Raw genomic sequence first — 21,423 nt, forward strand, 5'->3', positions numbered from 1 at the left:
TGAGATTATTTCCTTGGCCCTCCTGAAGATGGAATGCCAATGTTAAAAATAATAATAATAATAATGAGCTTAATCTGATGAAAGGTAAGATCACCCCTTGAGACCAGAAAAGCTGAGCTCTAGTTCCATCAGCCACTGCAAGGACTTGACCAAGCATCTAATTGCCCTGTGCCTCGGTCTCCTCATCTGAAAGTTCCAGGATGGTCTACTAGACAACAAGGCCAGCTCTGACATGGCTCTATATGCTGGTGGCAGGACACAGCTCTTCCCTACTTTCCCCATCCCAGAAAGGTAGCCCCAGCCCAAAACTGAGAGGTGACTGGGGAAATGGTCACCCACACACAGGAATTCTGCTAGGCTGCAAACCCTTTAAAATGAATGTTTAATAAGATACTGCATCAGTTGTGTACATCGGCTGAGTCTGCTGCAGCCCTGGAGAACTAGAAGAATTAATACAGTTCCCAAAGGAGTTAGTGGGAACTGCTGAGGCAGAGGCAGAATCTGATTTGATGAATACAAAAGTGCTTTGAGAGCGTCGGAAGGAAAGTGCTACAACATATGTCTTTTGGCTCCATTAGGATGTCTCCTGCTCTCTAAGGAACTCTCTCCAAGAAGGGCTGGGGGCCACAGCACACAAGCACTCTGATCCTCCCCCCCCCCCCCGGCACCAGACTCCTGATCCTTTCCTGAGGGTCATATCGGGGTATCCCACACCCACACCTCCAATCTTCCCCTTTTTCCTCATTCCTCGCTCTGCTCTCCCTTCCACTTCACTCCCTCCAATTTGCCCAATTCCCAAACCAGGGCTGATCACAAGTTACTCAAGTCTTCAAGTGTCTCTCCCCTTTTCTCCAAACCAATGTTCCCAGCTGGGCCACAAAAGATCTGCCCTCTCCTTTGAAGATGAGAGGTTTGGACACGCAGTCCCTCATCCCCAAGCCCATCCTTGGGAGCCAACCCTGCAATGCAAAGATGATGGAGCTCCTGGCATGAATTGTCAACCCCACACCAGGAACATGTAAGGGTAAACGTCAGGCCCCCCACACTCTGCCTGGAGCCCCATTCTCCTTTCTGTTCACGCCCACTCCCTTAGAGAACGGGGTCTCTCCTGCATCCCTCTAGCCCAAGGCTTCTAGAACTTTCCTCCCTGTGCTCCCAACTGCAGCGAGTCTGGGGAAGTGGAAGCATGACACTCTCCCGCCTTTTGTGCGTTTCCTAAAAACTTTGCATTTTATCCTATAATATACCCCCACATGTAACATTTTTAGTTTTCATCACTTACCACAAGGCGGGGGAGACGGACATTTCTCCCCAAACCAAGTAAAATTGACTTTATAGGAATGTGAGTCATACTGTACCACATGTCCCCAGGCTTGCTTCTGTATAATACCTGGGACTCTCCAAGCACCCTAGCCCCAGCATATTCTGTGGCTCACCGGGTTCCTACGACTTCCCCAGTTTCAGAACCAAGGCCAAAAAAAAAAAAAGGCATTTCCAGCCATTTCCTGGCGGGGAGGCGGGACCTGAGCCAGTGACCACGAACCCCCCTTCCAATCAAGCCAGATGCCAAAGACACGCGAGGATCCGCAGCCGTGATCTCCTCATGCCCCCGGGTCCTGGCCACCCAGCGCCTCCCGCTCTTACCTTATCAGCCATGATCATGGATGAGCCCCCGTGGATTCCCAGGATGGGGATGAAAGTCTGGGAGGAGATAAAATCCAGCATCTGGGCCACGGCCTCCTGGTCGGTGTCGTCCCCGAACACGAGGCCGTGGATGCGCGCCCCAGACATGAGGTCGCACACGTGCGTGATGAGGCTCTTGGGGTCCGTGCGGTTCATCAGCAGCGCCACCACGTTCACGTCCAGGGGCAGCCCTGCCGCCTGCTCCGGGCCCCACAGGTTCCGCAGGTCGCGCTCCGTCACGTCGTGGCTGTGGCCCAGCAAGACGGCGATGTTCAGCGCCGGGGGCCCCTTCTCCGCCGTCGCGCCCGGCGCTGCGCCGCGCCACACCAGAAGGGCCGGCAGCACCAGGAGGGTCCAGTAGCCCAGTCTGCCCATAGTCGCCACTTACGGTCCCTGCGGGGACGGGGAGAGAGAGACGGCAGCGGTGAGCGAGGGTCCGCGAGCAAAGAGGCTATGACCCCGCCCCCAGCTCTAGGAGCCAGGTATGGAGCCCACCCCACCCCACCCCCACCCAGCGCAGGCTGCCAGAGAGTCCCTGACTCCATTCCCCACCCCCGACACCATCCTCCTCCCTCGACCCAACTCCAACTGTATCCACAACTCTAGTCTGAGCGAAGTCCCCATCCCTGTCCCCAAATCCCACCTCGCAGCCAGCCTTCTTCTCATCCCCCGTCTCCAGCCTCTTCCCCATCCCCAACTCTGTCTGTATCACCAACCTCATCCCCCAGGTTAGCTGCTAACCACAGCCCCGGAGCTCCCTCCGAGCTGGTGGAGCAAACCCTCCACCCACCTCTTTACCACCCAATCCAGTGCGGACCCCGCCCCCTGCTCCCGAGCAGTGAACTACAGCCCAGTCCCCGCGGGCGGAGGCGGTGCCGCAACTCCCCTTAGCTGCTTTGACGCCGGACTAGTTGACTGACCCCGCCCCCTGAGAACCCGCCGGGCGCACTAGAGACCTGGTTCCACGCGCGGCACCTGCCTCAGGCCCAGCTTCTCTCCTGCAGGCTACACCCTGAGCGCTTGGGAGTGAGGGTGCTCGCTTGTGCGGCCCCAGGCTCCAAGATGCCTGGAGGAACTTAGCGCCCGCCCCACTCCGTGCGGAGGGGACGTGGAGCGGCTTCCACTCAACTGCAAGCGGCCCCGGGACCCACCCCCTACACTCGCCCGTGCACACACACGCACAACACATACACACACCCTCTCTCGCGCGCGGTGTGCGGTGCCGAATTGCGAAGAGGAGGCGCGTCCCCCCGCGGGCCGGCGCGTGTGAGCGGGCAAAGAACGTGCGTGGTGAGAAGGTAGGCGCCCAAGAAGCGCTCAGCCCGACGTGGACTGCACGGCCCCTCCCCAGCCTTTCCACTGCGGGTCCTGCTGCCAAGTCTTAGATGCACGTGGGCAGTGGGCTGCACACGCTCACAGGCACGCGCGCATTTCTGCGCACATCCGCAGGCCGCCTTAGCAGTGCCCACCGCCATCCGGAGTCCGCACACGTCCCCAAGCGGCACACACACATGTACCGCGCCAGGTGACAGCCGCGCGTGCCTGCATCTACCAGCACCGTCGGGTACGCGTGCACAGGCGCGCGCCCCACGGGCCGGGCGCTGCCGGAGCCTGGGGAAGTTGGGGCGAACTCGCACGGGCCTCGGCGCTCTCGGCGAGAGCATCACGGACCGCGGAGCCGCAGCGCCCCCTGGTGCTCCTCTCGCGCCTCGCTGCCGATGCTCCCTCTCCCGCTTTCTCTCTCCCCCTCTCGGCCGATCCTCTCTCCCGCTCGCTCTCTGGCCGAGAGCCTCCCTCCTCCCCGGCTCTCGGAGCTCAGGTCTCCCGCTGGGACGTACCTGTAGCCGGAGAAGGTCAAGGATGCGGTGGGGCGCGCTGCGCGCACAAGCATCTCTGCCGCCTCAGCAGCCACCGGGTTTAGCGGGTTCCGGCATGCTGCGGCCCCCGCGCGCTCCCCTGGCTGTCCCGCGCTGTCCGCATCGCCCCCACGGGGGGCGGCTATCCCAGCCCGAGGCTCTGCAGCAGGGCTCTACGGGGGCGGAGAAGAGACGGAGAGGCAGGGTCAGCCCACCGGCGGGAAAAAGGGGCTGGGGTGCAGGCTGCAGTCTGTAACGCTCACAGCCCCCCTTCCCCGTGCGCACTGGGGGCTCGGCCAAAGATGGAGAGATGACGCCCAGTGCCAGAGACGCCCCCAGTGCGGATCCTCAGACCCCGTGGTCGATATGGGGAGCTCCGTTCTGGAGCTCACAGGAAACGGGAGCCCCAGGTGGGCCACCCAGGGGAAGCCAAGTGGGCACCGCCACCCTCACCCCCAACCACCTCCCGGTGGCCGGCTGCTGGAGTTGTGTGGCCAGGAGCCGCTTGAGCGCGGGGGTAGGGAAGAAAGAGGAGGGATGGGGCTGCGGAGAGGTGCGGGGGGGCGCTGGCTGAGTTTGCGATGAGCCGGCAGGAGGAGAGGGGGAGGGAAGGACGCGGACTCCCACGGTCCCAGATCCCCGAGGGAGGTGCGATCATTCCCACGCAGCGACCCTCTTGTGGTCCTGCCGCCCCCTCCTTTTCAGGCCTCCCGCCGCCCCCTTCCCAAGGGAGCAGCCCAGGCCGCGCGTCCGGCGCCAACACTCACCGCAGCCTCTCTCCACATAGTTCTCAGCAGTGGCCGCTCCTGGTCATCTCCAGGGCTGATGGCTGCGGCCGCGACTCTCAGCGCTTGCCGAGCCCCATGCTCCGGCTAAGCCCCCGGCGTCTCCCCAGTCCGGACAGCAGCTGCCGGGTCCTCTGAGCGTGTCCGAGCGCCCTCTCCGCAACCCAGGCTCCTGGCCGGTGTATGTGAGGGCGAGTGTGTGTGTGAGTGAGTGTAGGAGCGCGCGCTCGTGTGACCGGGGATCCCCGCGGTCCCCGGCCGAGAGAGGCGCGGGCGGGGGAAGGCAGCTCGCTCCTGCCCGGTCGTGCGGGGCCAGCTCGGTGCCTGCGCGTTCGGTTGCCTACTTCCCGGTGGGAGTCCAGAGAGCGCCTGGCCACTCCGGTTCACAGAACAGGCAAATCCGGGCTCCCTGGGCGTGCTCCCGCTGCGGTCGCCTCTGAAGAAGAGGAGGAGGAAGGCAGGGGCGCCCCCCACGCCAACTTAGGGACTTGTTCGCAGCGGGCGAGACCGTGCAGCCTCCGCGCAAGCTGAAGAAGCTTGGAGCTCCGGCGGACGAAAGCGCCTCCCGCCCGCAGTCGCCCTCTCCGGAGGCGTGCCGAGGCAGACCCCGCAGTCCCTCGGCGGCGGCGCGGAGCGCGGTCACCAGCTCTCGGAGCGCACGGAGGACACAGAGCCAGGATAGGTGGCTGGCTGGGCGGCGGAGGGCGCCTGCGGCGGCGCGCGCTGCTGTCCGTGGTGCTGGAACCACGCTCTCCGCCCGCTCTCAGGCGTCTGGTGCGGCTGAAAAATCAATTATTCAGATCTCTGCTACCGCTTGCTTCCTCCTCCCCCAGTGCCTCACGCAGGGTACAGCAATCCCCCCTCCACGCACAGGCGCGCCGACTCACATACAGACACAGACACACATACAGGCACGCACACACAGAGTCTGCTCCAATGTTTCTCCCTGTGCCTTACCACCCCCGTACAGGAACCCACTTCTCTGATCTCAGGGAGCCAGAATCCTCAAAGCAGACATCTACAGCACTGCTTGCTTCCTTCTTGTTTTCTAAGTCACATCAAACAAGAGTTGCCCTGAGGTTGCTACTTCTAATCTACCAGCAGGGAGAGCCACTGAGCGTGGGGTTGCTTGGTATGTAGGCGTTGCCTGGCTTGATTTCTGGCAACTGGGCATGAAATACATTGTCAAGTGAGGCCTTAGCCTCTTTTTACACTCACCTGTATCTCTCCTTCCAACATACACTCTCTGTCTTTCTCCCCTCAAGCCCTGGAAGGAAAGGAGTCTTAAATTTTAAGAGGTTTTGCAATCACCATTGTAAACCTGCCCCCTACACTTATCAGCCTAATATCAACCTTTGGGCCATTATTTAACTTCTCTTGTAGATTGCTAATCTGGAAAATGGGGGATAGAAGAAAAACATCTACTTCTTCAGGTTATTTTGCAAAGTCAATGAAATAGCTTGGGTAAAGGAGTGGAGAGGATCTAACACATAGCAGGTGTTCAGTAAACACGAAGTCCATTCAAGACGGCCAAGAAAGGAGGGGACTCGTTCCAGGGTTGTGACTGTGGCTACTGATATAGAGACCACAGAGGGGCACAGTCCCTTAAGATCTGTGGGTTTATTATTGGGCTGGTTGTTGTATGTTGAGTTTCCTAGGGCTTTATTTATCTATAAGACAGACAAGCATGGGGGAGATTCTGCAAGGTAAATGAAAATGGGAGTGTATGTGTTATAAGGCAGAGAACAGGGAGGTATTCTATTTCTTCAAGCTATAGCTGGGCTGAACTGGGTTAGACACCTCATTGTGTGGGGTGATCATTTCTTGGATTTTTGCACATGTGCAGGACTCTGGTTTGGGGGCTTACAGAGAAGTGAGGCTATTTCATTTAAACAAGGTATAATTATATACAATAAAATTAAAATTGTATGTATCCTTGCAGACCTTCCTCCAAAACAAGATATAGAATATTTCCATCACTCCAGAATTAGTTTCCTAGGGCTTTCATAACAAATTGTCATAAACTGGGGGGCTTGAAATAGCAGAAATTCTCTCACAGTTTTGAGGCTAGAAGTCCAAAATCATGGTGTCAGCAGAGCCATGCTCTCTCTGAAGGCTTTAGGAGAGGGTCCTTCCTTGCCTATTCCTAGCCCCTGGTGGTTAAAAGCAACCCTTGGCATTCCTGGGTTTATGCAAACATAACTCCAATCTCTGCCTCTGTCTTCACCTGGTCATCTTCCCTCTGCATCTGTCTATGTGTGTCCAGATTTCCCTCTTCTTATAAGAGCACCAGTAATATTGGATTAGGGACCACTCTAAGCCAGTATGACCTCATCTTAACTAATTACATCTGCAAAGACCCTATTTCCAAATAAAGTCACCTTCCCAGGTACCAGGAGTCAGGAAGATTCTAAGGGATGCTCCTGATTTATAATACTGACTTTCCATTCTTGCCTATCATTGCTGACCCTGAAGCACAGTATAGCACCTATGCCAACAAAGGCAATGACATAAAAAACCCTGAAGTCAGCTGTTCTGCAGTCTGTTTTACCAATGGGTTATAGCACCAGTTGCATCATTGAAGAATATGAAATAACCTATTCTGGTCTTAAGGAACAAATTGTTTCTGCTGTTTTCAATCAAACTGATTTATCTTCAAATTCTCTACTAAAGAAATGCCCCCATGGTTACTGCTTGACTTGAGTCACTTAAACGTTACAGTTAAAGACCAACCATCATCTCATGTGTACAGGAGAGAACAAAAGTGAGACAATCATTGAGTATACTTCTTGTTCTATCTCTATTCTCAAAGGAAATTGATAAAGAATTATAACATTTGGAGCTGAAGGATCTTTGGAGTCTATCCTGTCTGGTATGTTTGGCAGAACACAAGTCTCATAAGAAAAGCTTTCTGTGTTCAAGTAAGTTTGGGGGACTCTATACCTGAATCACTTTAAGGTGAATTCCTATCCTAAAGGACCTAATAAGTCCTGCAGTTAAAAAAACACTTTAACTTTTATTAATCCAGCAATATTCCAAATGAAATTGATCATGGAAATCCATTTTATTCTACATAATAGCTGCTACCACCCTACAGAACTTTGGTGTCTTTGAATGCTTTTCGAGAAATTCTGACCTGGTTTGACACCTTTCTTTTGCATCTGGAGAAACTGAGGCCCATGTGTGGTTAATCAACTTTAGCGCTATAAGACAAAGAGGATAAAGGCAAAATTTTAATAGGCTCTTGTATTTTTACTTTAAGTGTAAAATATTAAATAAAAAATTAACTTAAATTAAAAGTGTACTTTTAATTTAAGCTGTGTAAAATAAAATGTTTGCATCCTACAAGGCTATCAGGATTCCAAAGCAGTATGGTGGAATCTTGAGGGAGAAGCAGAAAGCTAAAGGTAGTTTAGGGTTGCTGCGGTGACTGACACCAGACCAGACACCACCTCTAGGCACCGTTCTGTTGCAGTGATCTCCCTTCACCATCCCTCTCAATTTCTGCCTATAGGTTGGAGCTCATGAGCATTTCCTACCCTGTCTTCCCCCTGGTTCCCAGTCTTCCTGACCTTGTCTTTAGAGAATGGCAGACAAACCACTCACCCATCCTGTAGCCAGGCAGACATCATTAGTCGATTCTTGAACTATTTCCTCAGCATTTAAATAGGGCCTCACAGGATTGTTCAGTTTTGTGCTTTGCCACATCAACAGAGCAGCGTTGGGTTAAGTTCATGTGGATTCCTGACTTTAGCACATGACTCTGACTGTCTCCATAGCCTTTACTTTCTCTCAGATCCTAATCTCCACGTTACCAGCCTGCTAACCTCAGAACATTTTCTTCCTTAGATCTTAGGTTCCCCCATTTCTAAAAGAAAGGTTTACAGTAGCCAGGATGACCTCAAAGTTCCCTTCCACATCTGACGTGGTTCTGTGACCTTTCTTGATGGTTTTGACCCCAGGCATAATATCTTAGCCAAAATCTAAAAGACTCTTCCTACTCCCATGACCCATTCAAGCATCAATAGCTCTAATGAAAGGGCAAGGCTTTTCCTAAAGGAATCCACCAGAATCAATATGAATTGAGCCTTCATTTGCACAAGGTTTCTTTCCTTGCTGGTCTTCACTTGTTGAGCTCCCTTATGTCAGGCAGGACTCGAGTAGACATCAAGGTGTACTTCTGGGGGAAGAAGAGTGAACTGGGACCCAGGGGTCCTACATGCTGCCCCTTCTTGCTCTGTGGCTTTGGGGTATCCATTAAGCTCTCCAGACCTCCATTTCCAAACCTCATCAGTAAAATAGGAGTAAAACCACCCGCCTCCCCCAGCACAGTGGTGAAAGCTATAGAAGGATGTGTCTTAGAGTAGACCCTGAGATAAGGATCTGAGAGCCACAGATTATTTGGGAGGTCATCCCAGGAAGCAAGGGAGAGCATGGGAAGTGAGCCGGGGAAGGGAGGGAGCCCACGGAGAAGGTGCTCATGGGAGAGCAGCCACCGGGGTAACGGAGGCCCCAGCTGAGGCCCCTGTGGAAGACCGTGTCGAACAGACTTCAGAATTATCCCACCGGGTAGCAAAGAGGTTGGAGGATTTATCCAGCCCTTCACTGGGTAAGAGTGTGTACAGGGAAATGCAGAAAACCATCAGCATGCCCAGGCATTGTCTGTGAGCAGCCTCCAGGGTGGGCTGAGGAGGGTGGGTGGGCAATGACGGTGTCGACTGCTGCACGTGCTTGAACACACTGCCTCACCGACAGAAGGAACTGGGTCAAGTGAGGGCCCCAGGAGCAAGTGAGCGAGAGATGGCTGCCCTCTCTCGGGCCTGAAACAGGCCTGAGCCTTTTGCTATCTGGTCTGCAGAGGCCAGTAACCCCATCCACTCGTACACAGGGCTCCATGAGTATTCTGGAAGCTGACCCACTGTGGTGGTTTGAAGCTGTATGTACCTCAGAAAGGCATGTTCTTAAATTAAATCCATTCCTGTGGGTATGGACCCATTACAAGAAGGACCTTTTGATGAGGCTATTTCGGTTAAGTTATGACTGTCCTCATTCAGGATGGGTCTTAATCCTGTTACCAGAGTCCTTTATAAATGAAATGAATCTTAGAGAAATAGAGAAAGGAAACCATGGAAGCAAGAAGCTGAAAGCAATGAAATGCAGAAGGGAAAGGAGGGGCCAGCAGGCATGGCCGTGTGCCTTGCCACGTGGCAGAGAAACCAAGGATCCCCAGCAGCCGGTCTTTGGGAAGAAAGCATTGCTTTGAAGATGCCTCGATTTAGACATTTTCTCAACCTCAAACTGTAAGCTAATACATTCCTGTGGTTCAAGCCGAACCTTTTCATGATATTTGCTTTAAACAGCCTAGAAAACTAAAACACACACCAAATCATTAGCCCCTACTCCAGGGGTTAGAAGGCAGTTTCCAAGCCTAGAGGATGGCAAGCCTTTCCTGGAGGAAATCTCTTCCCTCAGAGTCCAGCCCCTCATCATGTAGAGACCAGGGTCTCACCTAAAGTTTTTTTAAGTTCAGCTGTGGCTAAGTCAGATTATTCCCTAAGGACAGAGTTTAGAAAGCCCTCTAGCCAGATCATTTGAGGCCCGTTTCCCAAAGCCAGGATTACTCAAAATCTCATCATTCACCCCATAGATAAAGAGGGGGAGTTGGCCAGTTGTGACTCTGTCTGATACACGAGTCCAAGCTTAGGGAGAAGACTTCCCAGGGAGGTGTTTGGATGCCAAGGAGAGGACCCATATTTCCTGGTACTCGAGATCATTGCAACCTGCTGTCTCAAAGCTTGGAGGCTCTCAGGAATAATTAAACCCCCAATGCCACCCTTCAAAGATGAGGACACTGAAGCCTTAGGGACGTGAAATAAGGTGCTGAAGGTCACTAAGCTTAGGGTCATAGACAGTCTCTTATCCATGTCCTCTTGTCACAAAAACAGTTCTTTTCCCATCCATAAATACAGATTCCTCCAATTGATGTGAATTCGAGTAGAGGTTGACAAGTGAAAACTATTTCTTGAGTGGGCAGAGTCCTTGGTTAGTTTCATGTGTCAACTTGGCTAGTCTCGCATTTCAACTTGGCTAGCTGATGATGTCCAGTGGTTTGGTCAAGCAAGCACTGGCCTGATTGTTACTGTGAAGTATCTCATAGATGTATTTAAATCATTAGTTGGTTGATTGCATCCATGGTTGATTACATCTACAGTCAACAAAGGGGCTGCCTTCAGCAATGAGAAGAATCTCCTTATCCAATCTTTAGTAGGCCTTAAAGAGAGAACTGAGGATTTCAGCAGTCAGAGAGAAGAATCTCCATCTCTGCTTTGGCTAGCCATCTCCTCCTGGGAAATTAATCATCACCTTCATCAGAGTTCCCAAATTACAGCTTCTCCTGGGAAATTCGATGTCACTATAGCATTCCCAACTTGTAGACTGCCTTATAAAATTTGAACTTGCCAATCCCCATGGTTGTGTGAGCCAATTCCTATTACAAATTTCCTAATATATAGAACCTCTCAGTTCTGTTTTCCTGGAAAACCCCGACTAATATGCCTTGGTGTCTGCATCATAACTGGGACATCCAAAAGGCATTTGGGTGCCCCATGCTCTTTGGGTTGGGAATTGGGGTTGGGGGTAAACAGAGGACAGGAAGATGACCTAGCTCCTGAGGTTTTCCATCAGAGAAATAATTCAGGGCACCGACAGCCCTGCTTAGCACACATAGTAGCTATGAAGGAGAGCTGGCCCAGCAACTGAGAGCTGACCCTATTCAAGGACACCACCAGTATGGGGCAGAGCCAGGGTTGGAATCCATCTATCTCTGACTGCAGAACCTGCACTTTGAACCAATATATTATCCACCCAAGTAAGTCACTAATTTGCTGGGCCTCTTCAGATGGCTTGCTTAACCTCTCTGAGCCTCATTTCCCTCCAAGAATGTGAGATCAGCAATTCCTAGTGTTTGAGGTTGGTTTAAGCAGCAGAACCCCTTTGGTAACCCAACTCACACATGACCCCAGTTCAGAATATAGCTTTTATCCCAGGTTAAAAAGGGGTAAAGTGTTAAAGGCCTGACACACATTCTTCTCCTCACCCCCTCCCCAACCCCATGCCTAACCACATCATAGCTCATTTAGAGAACTCTGGGATCTGCTGGACACATTTGAAAATGTGGTCCAATGCCTGCATTGCACGGAAGAAGAAACTAAGGACCAGGAAGGGACAGGGACTGATAGAATCACTTCTCAGTAAAAAATGAAGCAGACTAGAAGCCAGGCTTAAAAAATAAGAATCCAAATTTCGGTCTGAGACTTACCAGCTGTGTGACTCTGTACAGATCCCTTAACCTCTCTGTGCCCCCATTTCCTCATCTATAAAATGAGGATAGTGATATTAGTTAAAATAGAGGGGTGTGTAAAGAGTAAATGAAATGAGACAATACACAGAAAACCCTTAGCTGAGTGCCCAGCACATAGTAAGTGTTTAACAAATGTCAGTTATTAGCGTCCTTATTAACATTGGATAGTGCGCTTTGGAGCCGAAAGCAAGAATAGTTTCCGCTGGACCGTTGCCATCCCCTGGAAGCTCTGACACCTTCCCTGGGCTGAACATTCTGAAAGTGTGGCTGTCAGGGCAGAGGAGGCAGCTGTGGGCTGGCCTGGGCTCTCCGGCTCAGTGCCTCTCCGATGGCACCCTCGGGGGAGCTGGCCGGCGATGTGTTGGCACAGCCTCCCTTCCCTGCACAGCCGAGCCACCGGGGCCCAGGCGCCTCGAGCTGTAGCCCACTCTGCCGAGGAGGAGGCAGGCTGCCCGGCCGGGGCTGATGGAGGACAGGCAGGCGAGTCCCAGGGAGCCCGGCCTCCAGGAGAGGGAGGGACTTGCCCCCATTACCTGAGTCCACGTGATCGCAATCCTTTTCTGAAAGTGACAGCCCTTAGAAAACATCCATGGAACTGGAAGAACACGACCCCTTCAGTGAATGAATGAGGAGTCGGTTTCTTCTTCTGAAAAATGGAGGTAATAAGAATATCGACTTTGTAGAGTCCACTGTGGGGCTGCAATATGTGATTAGTGCATAGAGTGATCGGAACAGTGTGTGCTACGTTGAAAATGTTCAATAAATGTTAGCCACTATCCTCGTCCGTATTATATTTATATATCTGTCCATATGGTAGCACAAGAGGGAAAGCACAGATTTTGGAATCCCTCTGCCCAGGTCCAATTCTTGGATGCACCTCCTCTTATATAGGCAAGATGCCTCGGTTTCCTCACCTATGAAATGGGTCTGATGTTTGTACCTCCCTCGCAGGATTGCTGAGATTAAATTAGGTGATACACATGAAGGACTTAGCAGAGCACCTGGTGCATAATAAGAGATCAGTAAGTCGAGGCTATAGTATTGATAATTGGCATTAGTGTTCCTGCCCAAGGTCACACAGCAAGTCAAGACTGAAACAGGAGCTGCCAGGCTCCCCACTCGGTGCTCACTCCACTGCTCGATGCTGCCCCTCTCCCAATTAAAATTCCTGGCTCTGCCTTCCGAGAGTCCCTGTTCCTAAAAAAGAACTCCATCTTTACTGGGAAGTCATGAAATAAGCTGTCTCCAAGTCCAGCGGTCAGAGAGGCGGTCAGAGCCTAATTGCACAAAGAACATTTCTCTTCATTAGGCAAAGTGATTTGAGACCAAGGATTCAGGCATCAGGGAGAAGAGGAAAGATTTGAGCTCAAGAAAGCAGAGCTGGGAACCAAAGAGACCCGGCCAGAACCAGAGCCGAGAGCCTGGCTTCACCTGCACGATCAGGGACAGGTCATTCTGCTGTGTGAGCCTCGGTTTCCTCATCGGCAAAACAAGGGTTGTTAGAACTAAACTAGGTAAAGCGATGGCACAAAATGGAGTTTTCGAAATGGAGGCCGTGATTGCACTGCACAGCCTTCTTGTTGAGTGAGGTGCTTGTGGGGTTTGCTGTTGTTTGGTGGAGGCTGTGGTGGTTGTTTGGAGTTTTGTTTTTAGCAGAAGAGTGAAGGCTTTGCTTGATGTCTGCCTATGAAAGAGAATAAATGCTACATGCAGTGTGGCATCCTGAATTGAATCCTGGAACACAGAAAGGGCAGTGGTGGAAAACTGGGTGAATCAGTTTTAGTTTAGTAATGGCAATATACCAACGTTAAAATTTCTTACTTTTGACAAACACACCTCAGTAAGGTAAGATGCTGACATCAGGGGAAACTGGGTGGAGGGGGTTTGAGAATCCTTTGTACTTCTTTGCAACTTTTCTATAAAGCTAAAATTATTCCCAAAAAAAAAGCTCATTAAAAAACAAACAAAAAACCATATAGGCTTAAGAAAGTGACCTGTATGTTTCTGTGTCCACAGAATATCTCTGGAAGTTTACCCAAGGAAATGGTAAAAGAGGTTGCCTCCAGGAAGGAAAATGAAGTGGCCAGGGGACAAGAAAGAGAAGGAGGGGAGAAAGGGACAGCGGAGAGAGACAGGTGAGAGCGCGGAGATCAGAGCTCACTATATTGGGCTTGATTTGTTGCAGGCATGCACATGTATTACCTTTGGTTTTAAAAAAACTAATAAAAGGCTGAGCTGTCAGTGAGAACTTGGGTGGGTGTGCTCATGTGTGACCGTGGTGGGGGGTGGGAGGGGTGGGCATGCTCACAGGTGTCAGGGCAGCCATGGGCAAGGGGAACTGATTCCCTGAAGAGGGGCTAAAGCCACAACTCCAACGGAGAAAGAGCCTTCCCAGCTAAGGCAAGGCCTCGGGCTCCAGCATTTCCATGCCCCAAACCCTGAGCCCCCCCAGAAGTACACTCTGCCTTTCCTGGTCCATCTCTTCAGATGGAAAGAGAACTGTTTGTCTGCAGAGGGTTGAGAACCTCCAGGCACAGCAGGACACACCCAACTCAGTAGGAGCCAAATCCTCTACTAGGTGCCCATCCTTCCTGAGCTCATCTAATCCTCAGAGCGATCCCATAAGGTTGGAATCAGTGTCCTCATTTACGGTCCAGGAAATAGCAGCTCAGAGTCGAGATGTTCTTACCATCTACCAAAGGTCCCATTGGTACTGAGCTAGGATTTGAGCTCAAGCCTCTGGAGGCCAGTCCAGTGAGCCTTTCCATGCATCCCATTCTGTCCCTGCTGGCCAAGTTGGGTGCTGGCAGGTATAGACAGGGCTCTATTGAATGGGAAGGGGGACAGATGCAAGCTTCTCCCTCCCCCAGTGCTTAGAACTGCAATTCACACCACCACCGATGGAAAGCAACAGTCCCAGACTCTTAACGAGAAGAGTGGATGCCAGCTCTGATTGTTAGACGCACAATAAGCCTCAGTTCCAATCTTCAGGCAGGTAAGATGTTATAAACCTCGTTGTACAGGTGAGGTAGTAATAGATTTAATTAAAACCGCTTGTGTTACTTTACATAGCAAGGGGCAGTGTGTGTGGAGGAAGAAGTAGGGATTTTGGAACCAGATGACAGTCAGTTTGAATCCTCGTTCTTCCCGCTATCTTGGGCGGGTCATTTAGCCTCTTTGAAGGTCTAAGTTTCCTTTTCTATGAAATGTGGATAATAATACCTGCAGATTCTAAATCATAATGGGCTTGGCACTGAGAGGGCTCTAAACAAATAGAAGCTATGATTGTTATAATAAAGTAGCATTTTAAACTTATAAAGGCTTAAGCAGTGATAATAATACCATTTAAACACTAACTCTGTACCAGGCACCAGGTTAAGCATTTTATAAGCTTTATATCATTTTATCCTCAGAATGATTCTCTGAAGTGTGTATAATTATTACAGCTAAGAAAAATGAGCCCAGAGATAGTAAGTTACTTGCCCAAAGACACACAGGAAACAAGCAGCACAGCCAGGACAGAAGCCTGTTTTCTGGCTCCCCTTTCTGGCTTCCAGTTAGCACTGGATTTTGGAGAATGCACATTAACCCCAACTTCAGGAATCTCAAAACTTAGTGATCAACAGATATTCTATGACAGAGATTAAAAAGCATATTCCCTGAAATAAAATGAAATAAAGCTTCAGTGGCTGAGAGATTTCAAGTGGAGTCAAGGGGTCACAGTGGTGGACATTCTTACGCACTATATGGATAACACTTTTTGGGTTTTGGTGTATTGGAATGACAAGAGGTGGATGCCTGGGGCTGCCAGGCTCCAGCCCAGTGGCCTTGGCTCTTGGGGACGATTGTGTGGCGGTGTGGATTGCAAGGGGTGACAGTGTGATTGTGGGAAACTTGTGGATCACACTCCCTTTGTTCAGTTTATGGATGGATGAGTAAATGAATGGGGATAAAAAATAAAGAATGGGGTGGGATGAGGGGGATGATTTGGGTGTTCTTGTTTATTTTTATTTTTTATTCTTGTTATGATTCTTTCTGGTATAGGGAGGATGTTCAGAGGTGGATTGGGGTGATGAATGCAGGGCTGTGTGGTAGTGCTGAGGGCAGTTGATTGTGTACCATGGATGATTATGCGGTGTGTGAATGTATCTCAAAAAAACTGAATTAAAAAAAAACACACACACAAATGTAATTAAGCTCAAAATAAATAAAGTAGGGAAGGAGAATTTTAAAAAAAATCAGGTTCCTGATACCTGCCTCCACAAATTTTGATTCTGCAGGTCTGGGTTGGGAATCTACATGCGGCAGACTGTATTTTCCAAAGATGGACACAATATCTCCCATCCTACAAGCTCTTCTAGAACCTTACCTTTCCTCCTCAAGAGGTTGAGTCTATGAATTTTGAAACTAGATGGACCTTTTTTACTTCCTAAACCAATATAACAAGGCAGAAATGTTCTAAATAACTTTGGAGGCCGGATCATAAAAATTGCAATATAATTCTATTGTTCTCTTGGGACATTCACTCATGGAACCCAGCCACCATGACAGGAGGAAGCCCAAGTGTCCAGCTGAGAGGCCTCCACGGAGAGCAACCAAGACCCCCAGCCCCCAGCCCCAGCTGAATTCCCATCAACAGGCAGCACCAACGTGCAACCAAGTGAGTGAGTCATCTCAGAAGTGAATCTTCCAGCTCCCAGTTGAGCTACTCCAGCAAAGACGAGCCATTCCTGCTGGACCCTGCCCAAACTGCAGATTCATTGGCAAACTAATAGCTATTGTTTTAAACCTGTAAGATTTGAGGTAATGTGTTACGCAGCAGTAGATAACCGATACACTACATTTTTTAACATACCTCCCCAGGTGGTTCTGTCACAGGCGACCAGAAATCAAAACTTTTGCCACCTTTGTGAACTCGGGAGGGATGTGTTAACCATCTCTGTCCACAGAGTTGCAGACTATGCACTAATGCCAGCTTGCAGGGATACTTCAAGAATCCTTGCCTCTTCTTTGGGTTGATGAGCCCAGCCCAAACTCACATATGTTTGCCCCAACAGCTTTCCCAAGAGAGCCTGGAGCTCTCCCCACTTCTGGATCAGCAAAGCCAATTTTCCATTCCTATTTTCAGAGGTATCTGCTACCCAAGCAAGAAGCAGCCCTGCAAATTCTTGAGTAAATAACCCAAGTCTGGGAACAAGACTCCCATGCCAGTAGCCACAAGATGCAGGAAATGTTGGATCTCTTGGGACTGCTAAGTCTCACTGAGATTCAACAAAGTACTGCCTCAGAGGAGTTTGGGGCCACTGTCACTCTTGGAAACCAAAGGCAGGGTCGAGCAGCAGGACTAAACATGAGCACTCAAAGACCAGACCACCTGAGTTTGAATCCTGGCTTTGTGACTTACTAGCTGTGTGACTTTGGGCAAGTTGCTTAACCTTTCTGAACTTCAGTTTTCTATTATGCAAAAGGAGAATAAACATACCTTCCTCAATGGGTTGTTATTCGGATAATGCATTGAAATCAACTAGCACAGGGAGGCGTTCAGTAGGTAGTTAATAAATAGGAATAGTTACTGTTTTTAGCAAGTGTCATGATTTTATGCTGCCAAGACATAAAACAAGCAGATTGGAGAAGGAGGGAAGGCCCTGGGACAGGAGCCAGGAGCCCTGATTCCTGTCTTGGTTTTGCCACTAACTGGTCACAGTTCACAGTGCTGGATCTTCCATTGGAAAACAAAGCAGAAGAGCTAGGAGATGATGCCTAAGCTCCTGGTGAACTTTTACTTTCTCCTTCTGTGGATGCTGAGAAGGTCCTATCGTCCAGTATAACAAATACACTTTTAGCAGTAAGTGGAAGAAAAATATCTCAAAAGAGCTTAAGCAAAAAAAAGAGAAACGATCAGCTCAGAGAAGACAAATGTAGGGAAACTAGTTCCATTTGTGCAGACCTTGCTCCCCCTGCTTGTTATGACTTGTCTGAACGAAGGAAAACATAACCCATGGTTGATCTTCTATGAATGGGGAGCTCTGGGTGCACAGAGCACAAGCAGTGCAGAGCTGGCAACACCGGTCAAAACTCAGTCTTGGGGCCACACCAGTAAGGATCTCTGCCCAAAGACCATAAGAAAGTATGCTAAAGGCTTTGCACATTCCACCGAAATACCTCCCATGTCCTGTGATTTATTATGTCCCTGGCAGGACGCCTTCTTTGTTCTCTATCTATATACCTGCTGCACGTCCCCACTTGGATAGTGGAGACCTGCCTGGATCCAGCCGCTGCCACCGTAGATTGTATCTCCAGTGTGTGTGCTTCTTCAAAATCCATGACTGTACGAACTGCTCATGTCTTCCAGAGGTGTTCTTTGGGCTTCTCAGCAAGGGTGTCGGCACCTTGCGACCTGATGCAGTAGCCCTGCTACTTTGGTGTCAGTTTGACACCAAAGATGGGTCAACCATCAAATCCCAGGGATGCACCCGGATCCCAGGAACAACAAGAACAAAATCTCTCATGTGTCTCTCTCTCCCTCCCTCACCAAACTGTCTTTCTCTATAGGCAGGAAGCATTCATGTCAACAGCTCCTGAGTTTCAGAGCTTGGGTCCAAACCAAAAGAGAGAATGATTGATCAAGTCCAGAGATCCCAGGGCAGGCATTCATTGGCCCAGCCTGGGTCAGGTGCCGACTCCTTGGCAGATCAACCCTTGTCTTGGGGTGGGGTTATGTTAGAACATAGCAGCCCCCACCCCCACCCCGCCCGCCAGGAACCATGCGCTAGTTACCTAGCCAGTCCGCAGATCTGGTTTGCAACCCACACCGTAACGGGGAGCTCTCATATCTCCTTCATTGCTTTTCAACATGCTCCCTCTCTTGCCCTCATCTAATCCTCATAGCAATCCAGCAACAGAAGCAGAACTGGCAGCATTAAGCCTGGAGGACACTGGGGCTCTGGGATGCTAAGTGCCATGGCCAAAGACACACAACCTGTCCACGGCAGAGGCAAAGCTAGCTAAGGACCCAGAGGCCTGACCTCCTCTTCCAGCGTTCTTCCCCACTGTGTACTCTGCCTGGTTTTTCCAAAATGCTCACAAATGAAGACCCAAGGATGCAGCAGTTGCTGAAGCACATGTGTTCCCCATCCTGGGAGCTATGGAAACACCAGGGGCCCTCCCTTGAGGGCTGCTTTCTGGATCTGATGTCTCCATGCCTATAAATAGCAGTCCCAGGGACGCTCAAGCCCAGCAAGAGAAAGGAACAACCTTCTTTAGGCCCTTCCAGCCTGCTAAAAACGGAAGAGATGGAAACAGGAGGAAACCCTGAAGATAACGCAGACCAGCCCTGAGCTCTGGGAGGAGAAGATCAGTCACCATGGCCAGTGCTCCTGCCCTCCCTCCAGACCTCTCCCTGGGCATCTTAGAGACTCTGCTCCTGAGCTTTCATCGAGCCGCCCCAGGGGAAGGCAGGAATCTTAGTTTGCCAGGGCTGCTATGACAAATGCCATGAACTGCTTGGCTTCAACAACAGGAATTTACTAGCTCTCAGTTTTGGAATCTACAAATCCAAAATCGAGGTGTTATCAAGGCTGTGCTTTCTCCAGTCTGTAGCATTCTGGGCTGGCTTTCCAGCAACCCTCCATCACAGGTCTGTCTCGTCCTAGCCCCTCCTTTGATTTCTTCTACTTCCAAGTCCCATTTCCTCTGCCCATAAGGACTTGAGCCATATTGGCTCATTTGGTGTGGCCACGCCTTAATGAATAACGACTTCAAAGTTCCTACTGACAAATCCACAGGACCACAGGCTGGGACTTGAGCATGTCTCTTGAGGAGACATTATTCAATCCCCATTGGCTGGGATGGTGTCCCTACCTCTCTTCTTGGTTTGCAGCATCGCCTTCAGCTCTTGGAATATGGTATGGGCCTAAGAGGGCCAGCTAGAGCTGATCTGCCATATGGCCTTGGCACGTTATTCTACTTCTGTGCCTCCATTTCATCATCTATAAACTGGGATTGATAAGAAGAGCACTTACGTCATGGGTTTATTGTGAAACCTAAATCAGTGCAAACCTAGTGCTAATAACAGTGTGGTTATTGTTGCTTATACAATGGGGAGAGTGGCTGAGAACTATAGAGGGGGGTATCTTTATCACATTGTTTTCACATTATAAGGGCAATGCATAGCCAAAAAATGGAATCAACCCAAGCAGCCATCAGCAGAGGAGTGGGGAAACAAAATGTGGTCTCTCCCTGTAATGGAATATTATTCAGCCATAAAAAGGGACAGAGGTTCTGACACATGCCACAGTATGGATGGACCTTGAAGACAATGCTGAGTAAAATAAGCCAGACTCAAAAAGACAAATATTATATGATTCTGCTTATGTGAACTATCTAGAGCAAGCAAATTCATAGAGACAGAAAGTAAATTAAAAGTCACGAGGGGCTGGGAGGAGGAGGGGGGGTTATTGCTTCGTGGGTACAGAGTCTCTGTTTTGAGTGATGAAAAGTTTCGGCAATAGATGATGTTTATGGAGGCACAACGTTGTAAATGTGTTTAGTGCCACTCAATTGTACACTTGAGAATGGGTAAAATGGCAGCTTTTATGCCTATATATATATATATACATGCATATCTCCAGAAAAGCAATGCAACCACACAGAAAAAGGAAAATGCAGGAATTGAGACACTTGGCCTGGTCTTTTCAACAAGCCAATGAGATGGACAAAGGGTAGTAGGAGGATGTTGTTCTACATTTAAAGACAGTTAGGGAGGAGGCGGGGCAAGATGGTGGACTGGTGAGCTGTATGTTTTAGTTATTCCTCCAGGAAAGTAGGTAGAAAGCCAGGAACTGCGTGGATTGGACACCACAGAGCAATCTGACTTTGGGCATACTTCATACAACACTCACGAAAATGTGGAACTGCTGAGATCAGCGAAATCTGTAAGTTTTTGTGGCCAGGGGACCCACACCCCTCCCTGCCAGGCTCAGTCCCGTGGGAGGAGGGGCTGTCAGCTCCGGGAAGGAGAAGGGAGAACTGCAGTGGCAGCCCTTATCAGAAACTCATTCTACTGATCCAGACTCCAACCATAGATAGACTGACACCAGACACCAGAGAATCTGAGAGCAGCCAGCCCAGCAGAGAGGAGACAGGCATAGAAAAAAAACAATACGAAAAACTCCAAAATAAAAGCGGAGGATTTTTGGAGTTCTGGTGAACATAGAAAGGGGAAGGGCAGAGCTCAGGTCCTGAGGCTCATATGCAAATCCCGACAATAAAGGATATTAATAGAGAGAGGGGAAAAACATGACAAAAATAAACCAAAGGATAAGATGGCTGATTCAAGAAATGCCTTCACGGTTATAACGTTGAATGTAAATGGATTAAACTCCCCAATTAAAAGATATAGATTCGCAGAATGGATCAAAAAAAATGAACCATCAATATGTTGCATAGAAGAGACTCATCTTAGACACAGGGACACAAAGAAACTGAAAGTGAAAGGATGGAAAAAATATTTCATGCAAGCTATAGCCAAAAGAAAGCAGGTGTAGCAATATTAATCTCAGATAAAATAGACTTCAAATGCAGGGATGTTTTGAGAGACAAAGAAGGCCACTACATACTAATAAAAGAAATAACAATCATAAATGTCTATGCACCCAATCAAGGTGCCACAAAATACATGAGAGAAACACTGGCAAAACTAAAGGAAGCAATTGATGTTTCCACAATAATTGTGGGAGAC

The 21,423-nt window shown here is 49.8% G+C and overlaps 1 protein-coding gene across 1 annotated transcript in view; it reads right to left on the bottom strand.

The window, feature by feature from the left end:
* Nucleotides 1–2,076, bottom strand: part of GRIN2A (glutamate ionotropic receptor NMDA type subunit 2A) — a 409,629-nt gene extending 407,553 nt beyond the window's left edge. Inside the window, exon 1 of the mRNA XM_037815205.1 lies at nucleotides 1,645–2,076. Coding sequence (XP_037671133.1) covers nucleotides 1,645–2,058 — 414 coding nt within the window. The 5' untranslated portion in view covers nucleotides 2,059–2,076. The remainder of the gene's footprint in view (nucleotides 1–1,644) is intronic.
* Nucleotides 2,077–21,423: the final 19,347 nt, after the last annotated feature.

The sequence above is a fragment of the Choloepus didactylus genome, chromosome 21 (genome assembly GCF_015220235.1).
Source record: "Choloepus didactylus isolate mChoDid1 chromosome 21, mChoDid1.pri, whole genome shotgun sequence".
NCBI lineage: Eukaryota > Metazoa > Chordata > Mammalia > Pilosa > Megalonychidae > Choloepus > Choloepus didactylus.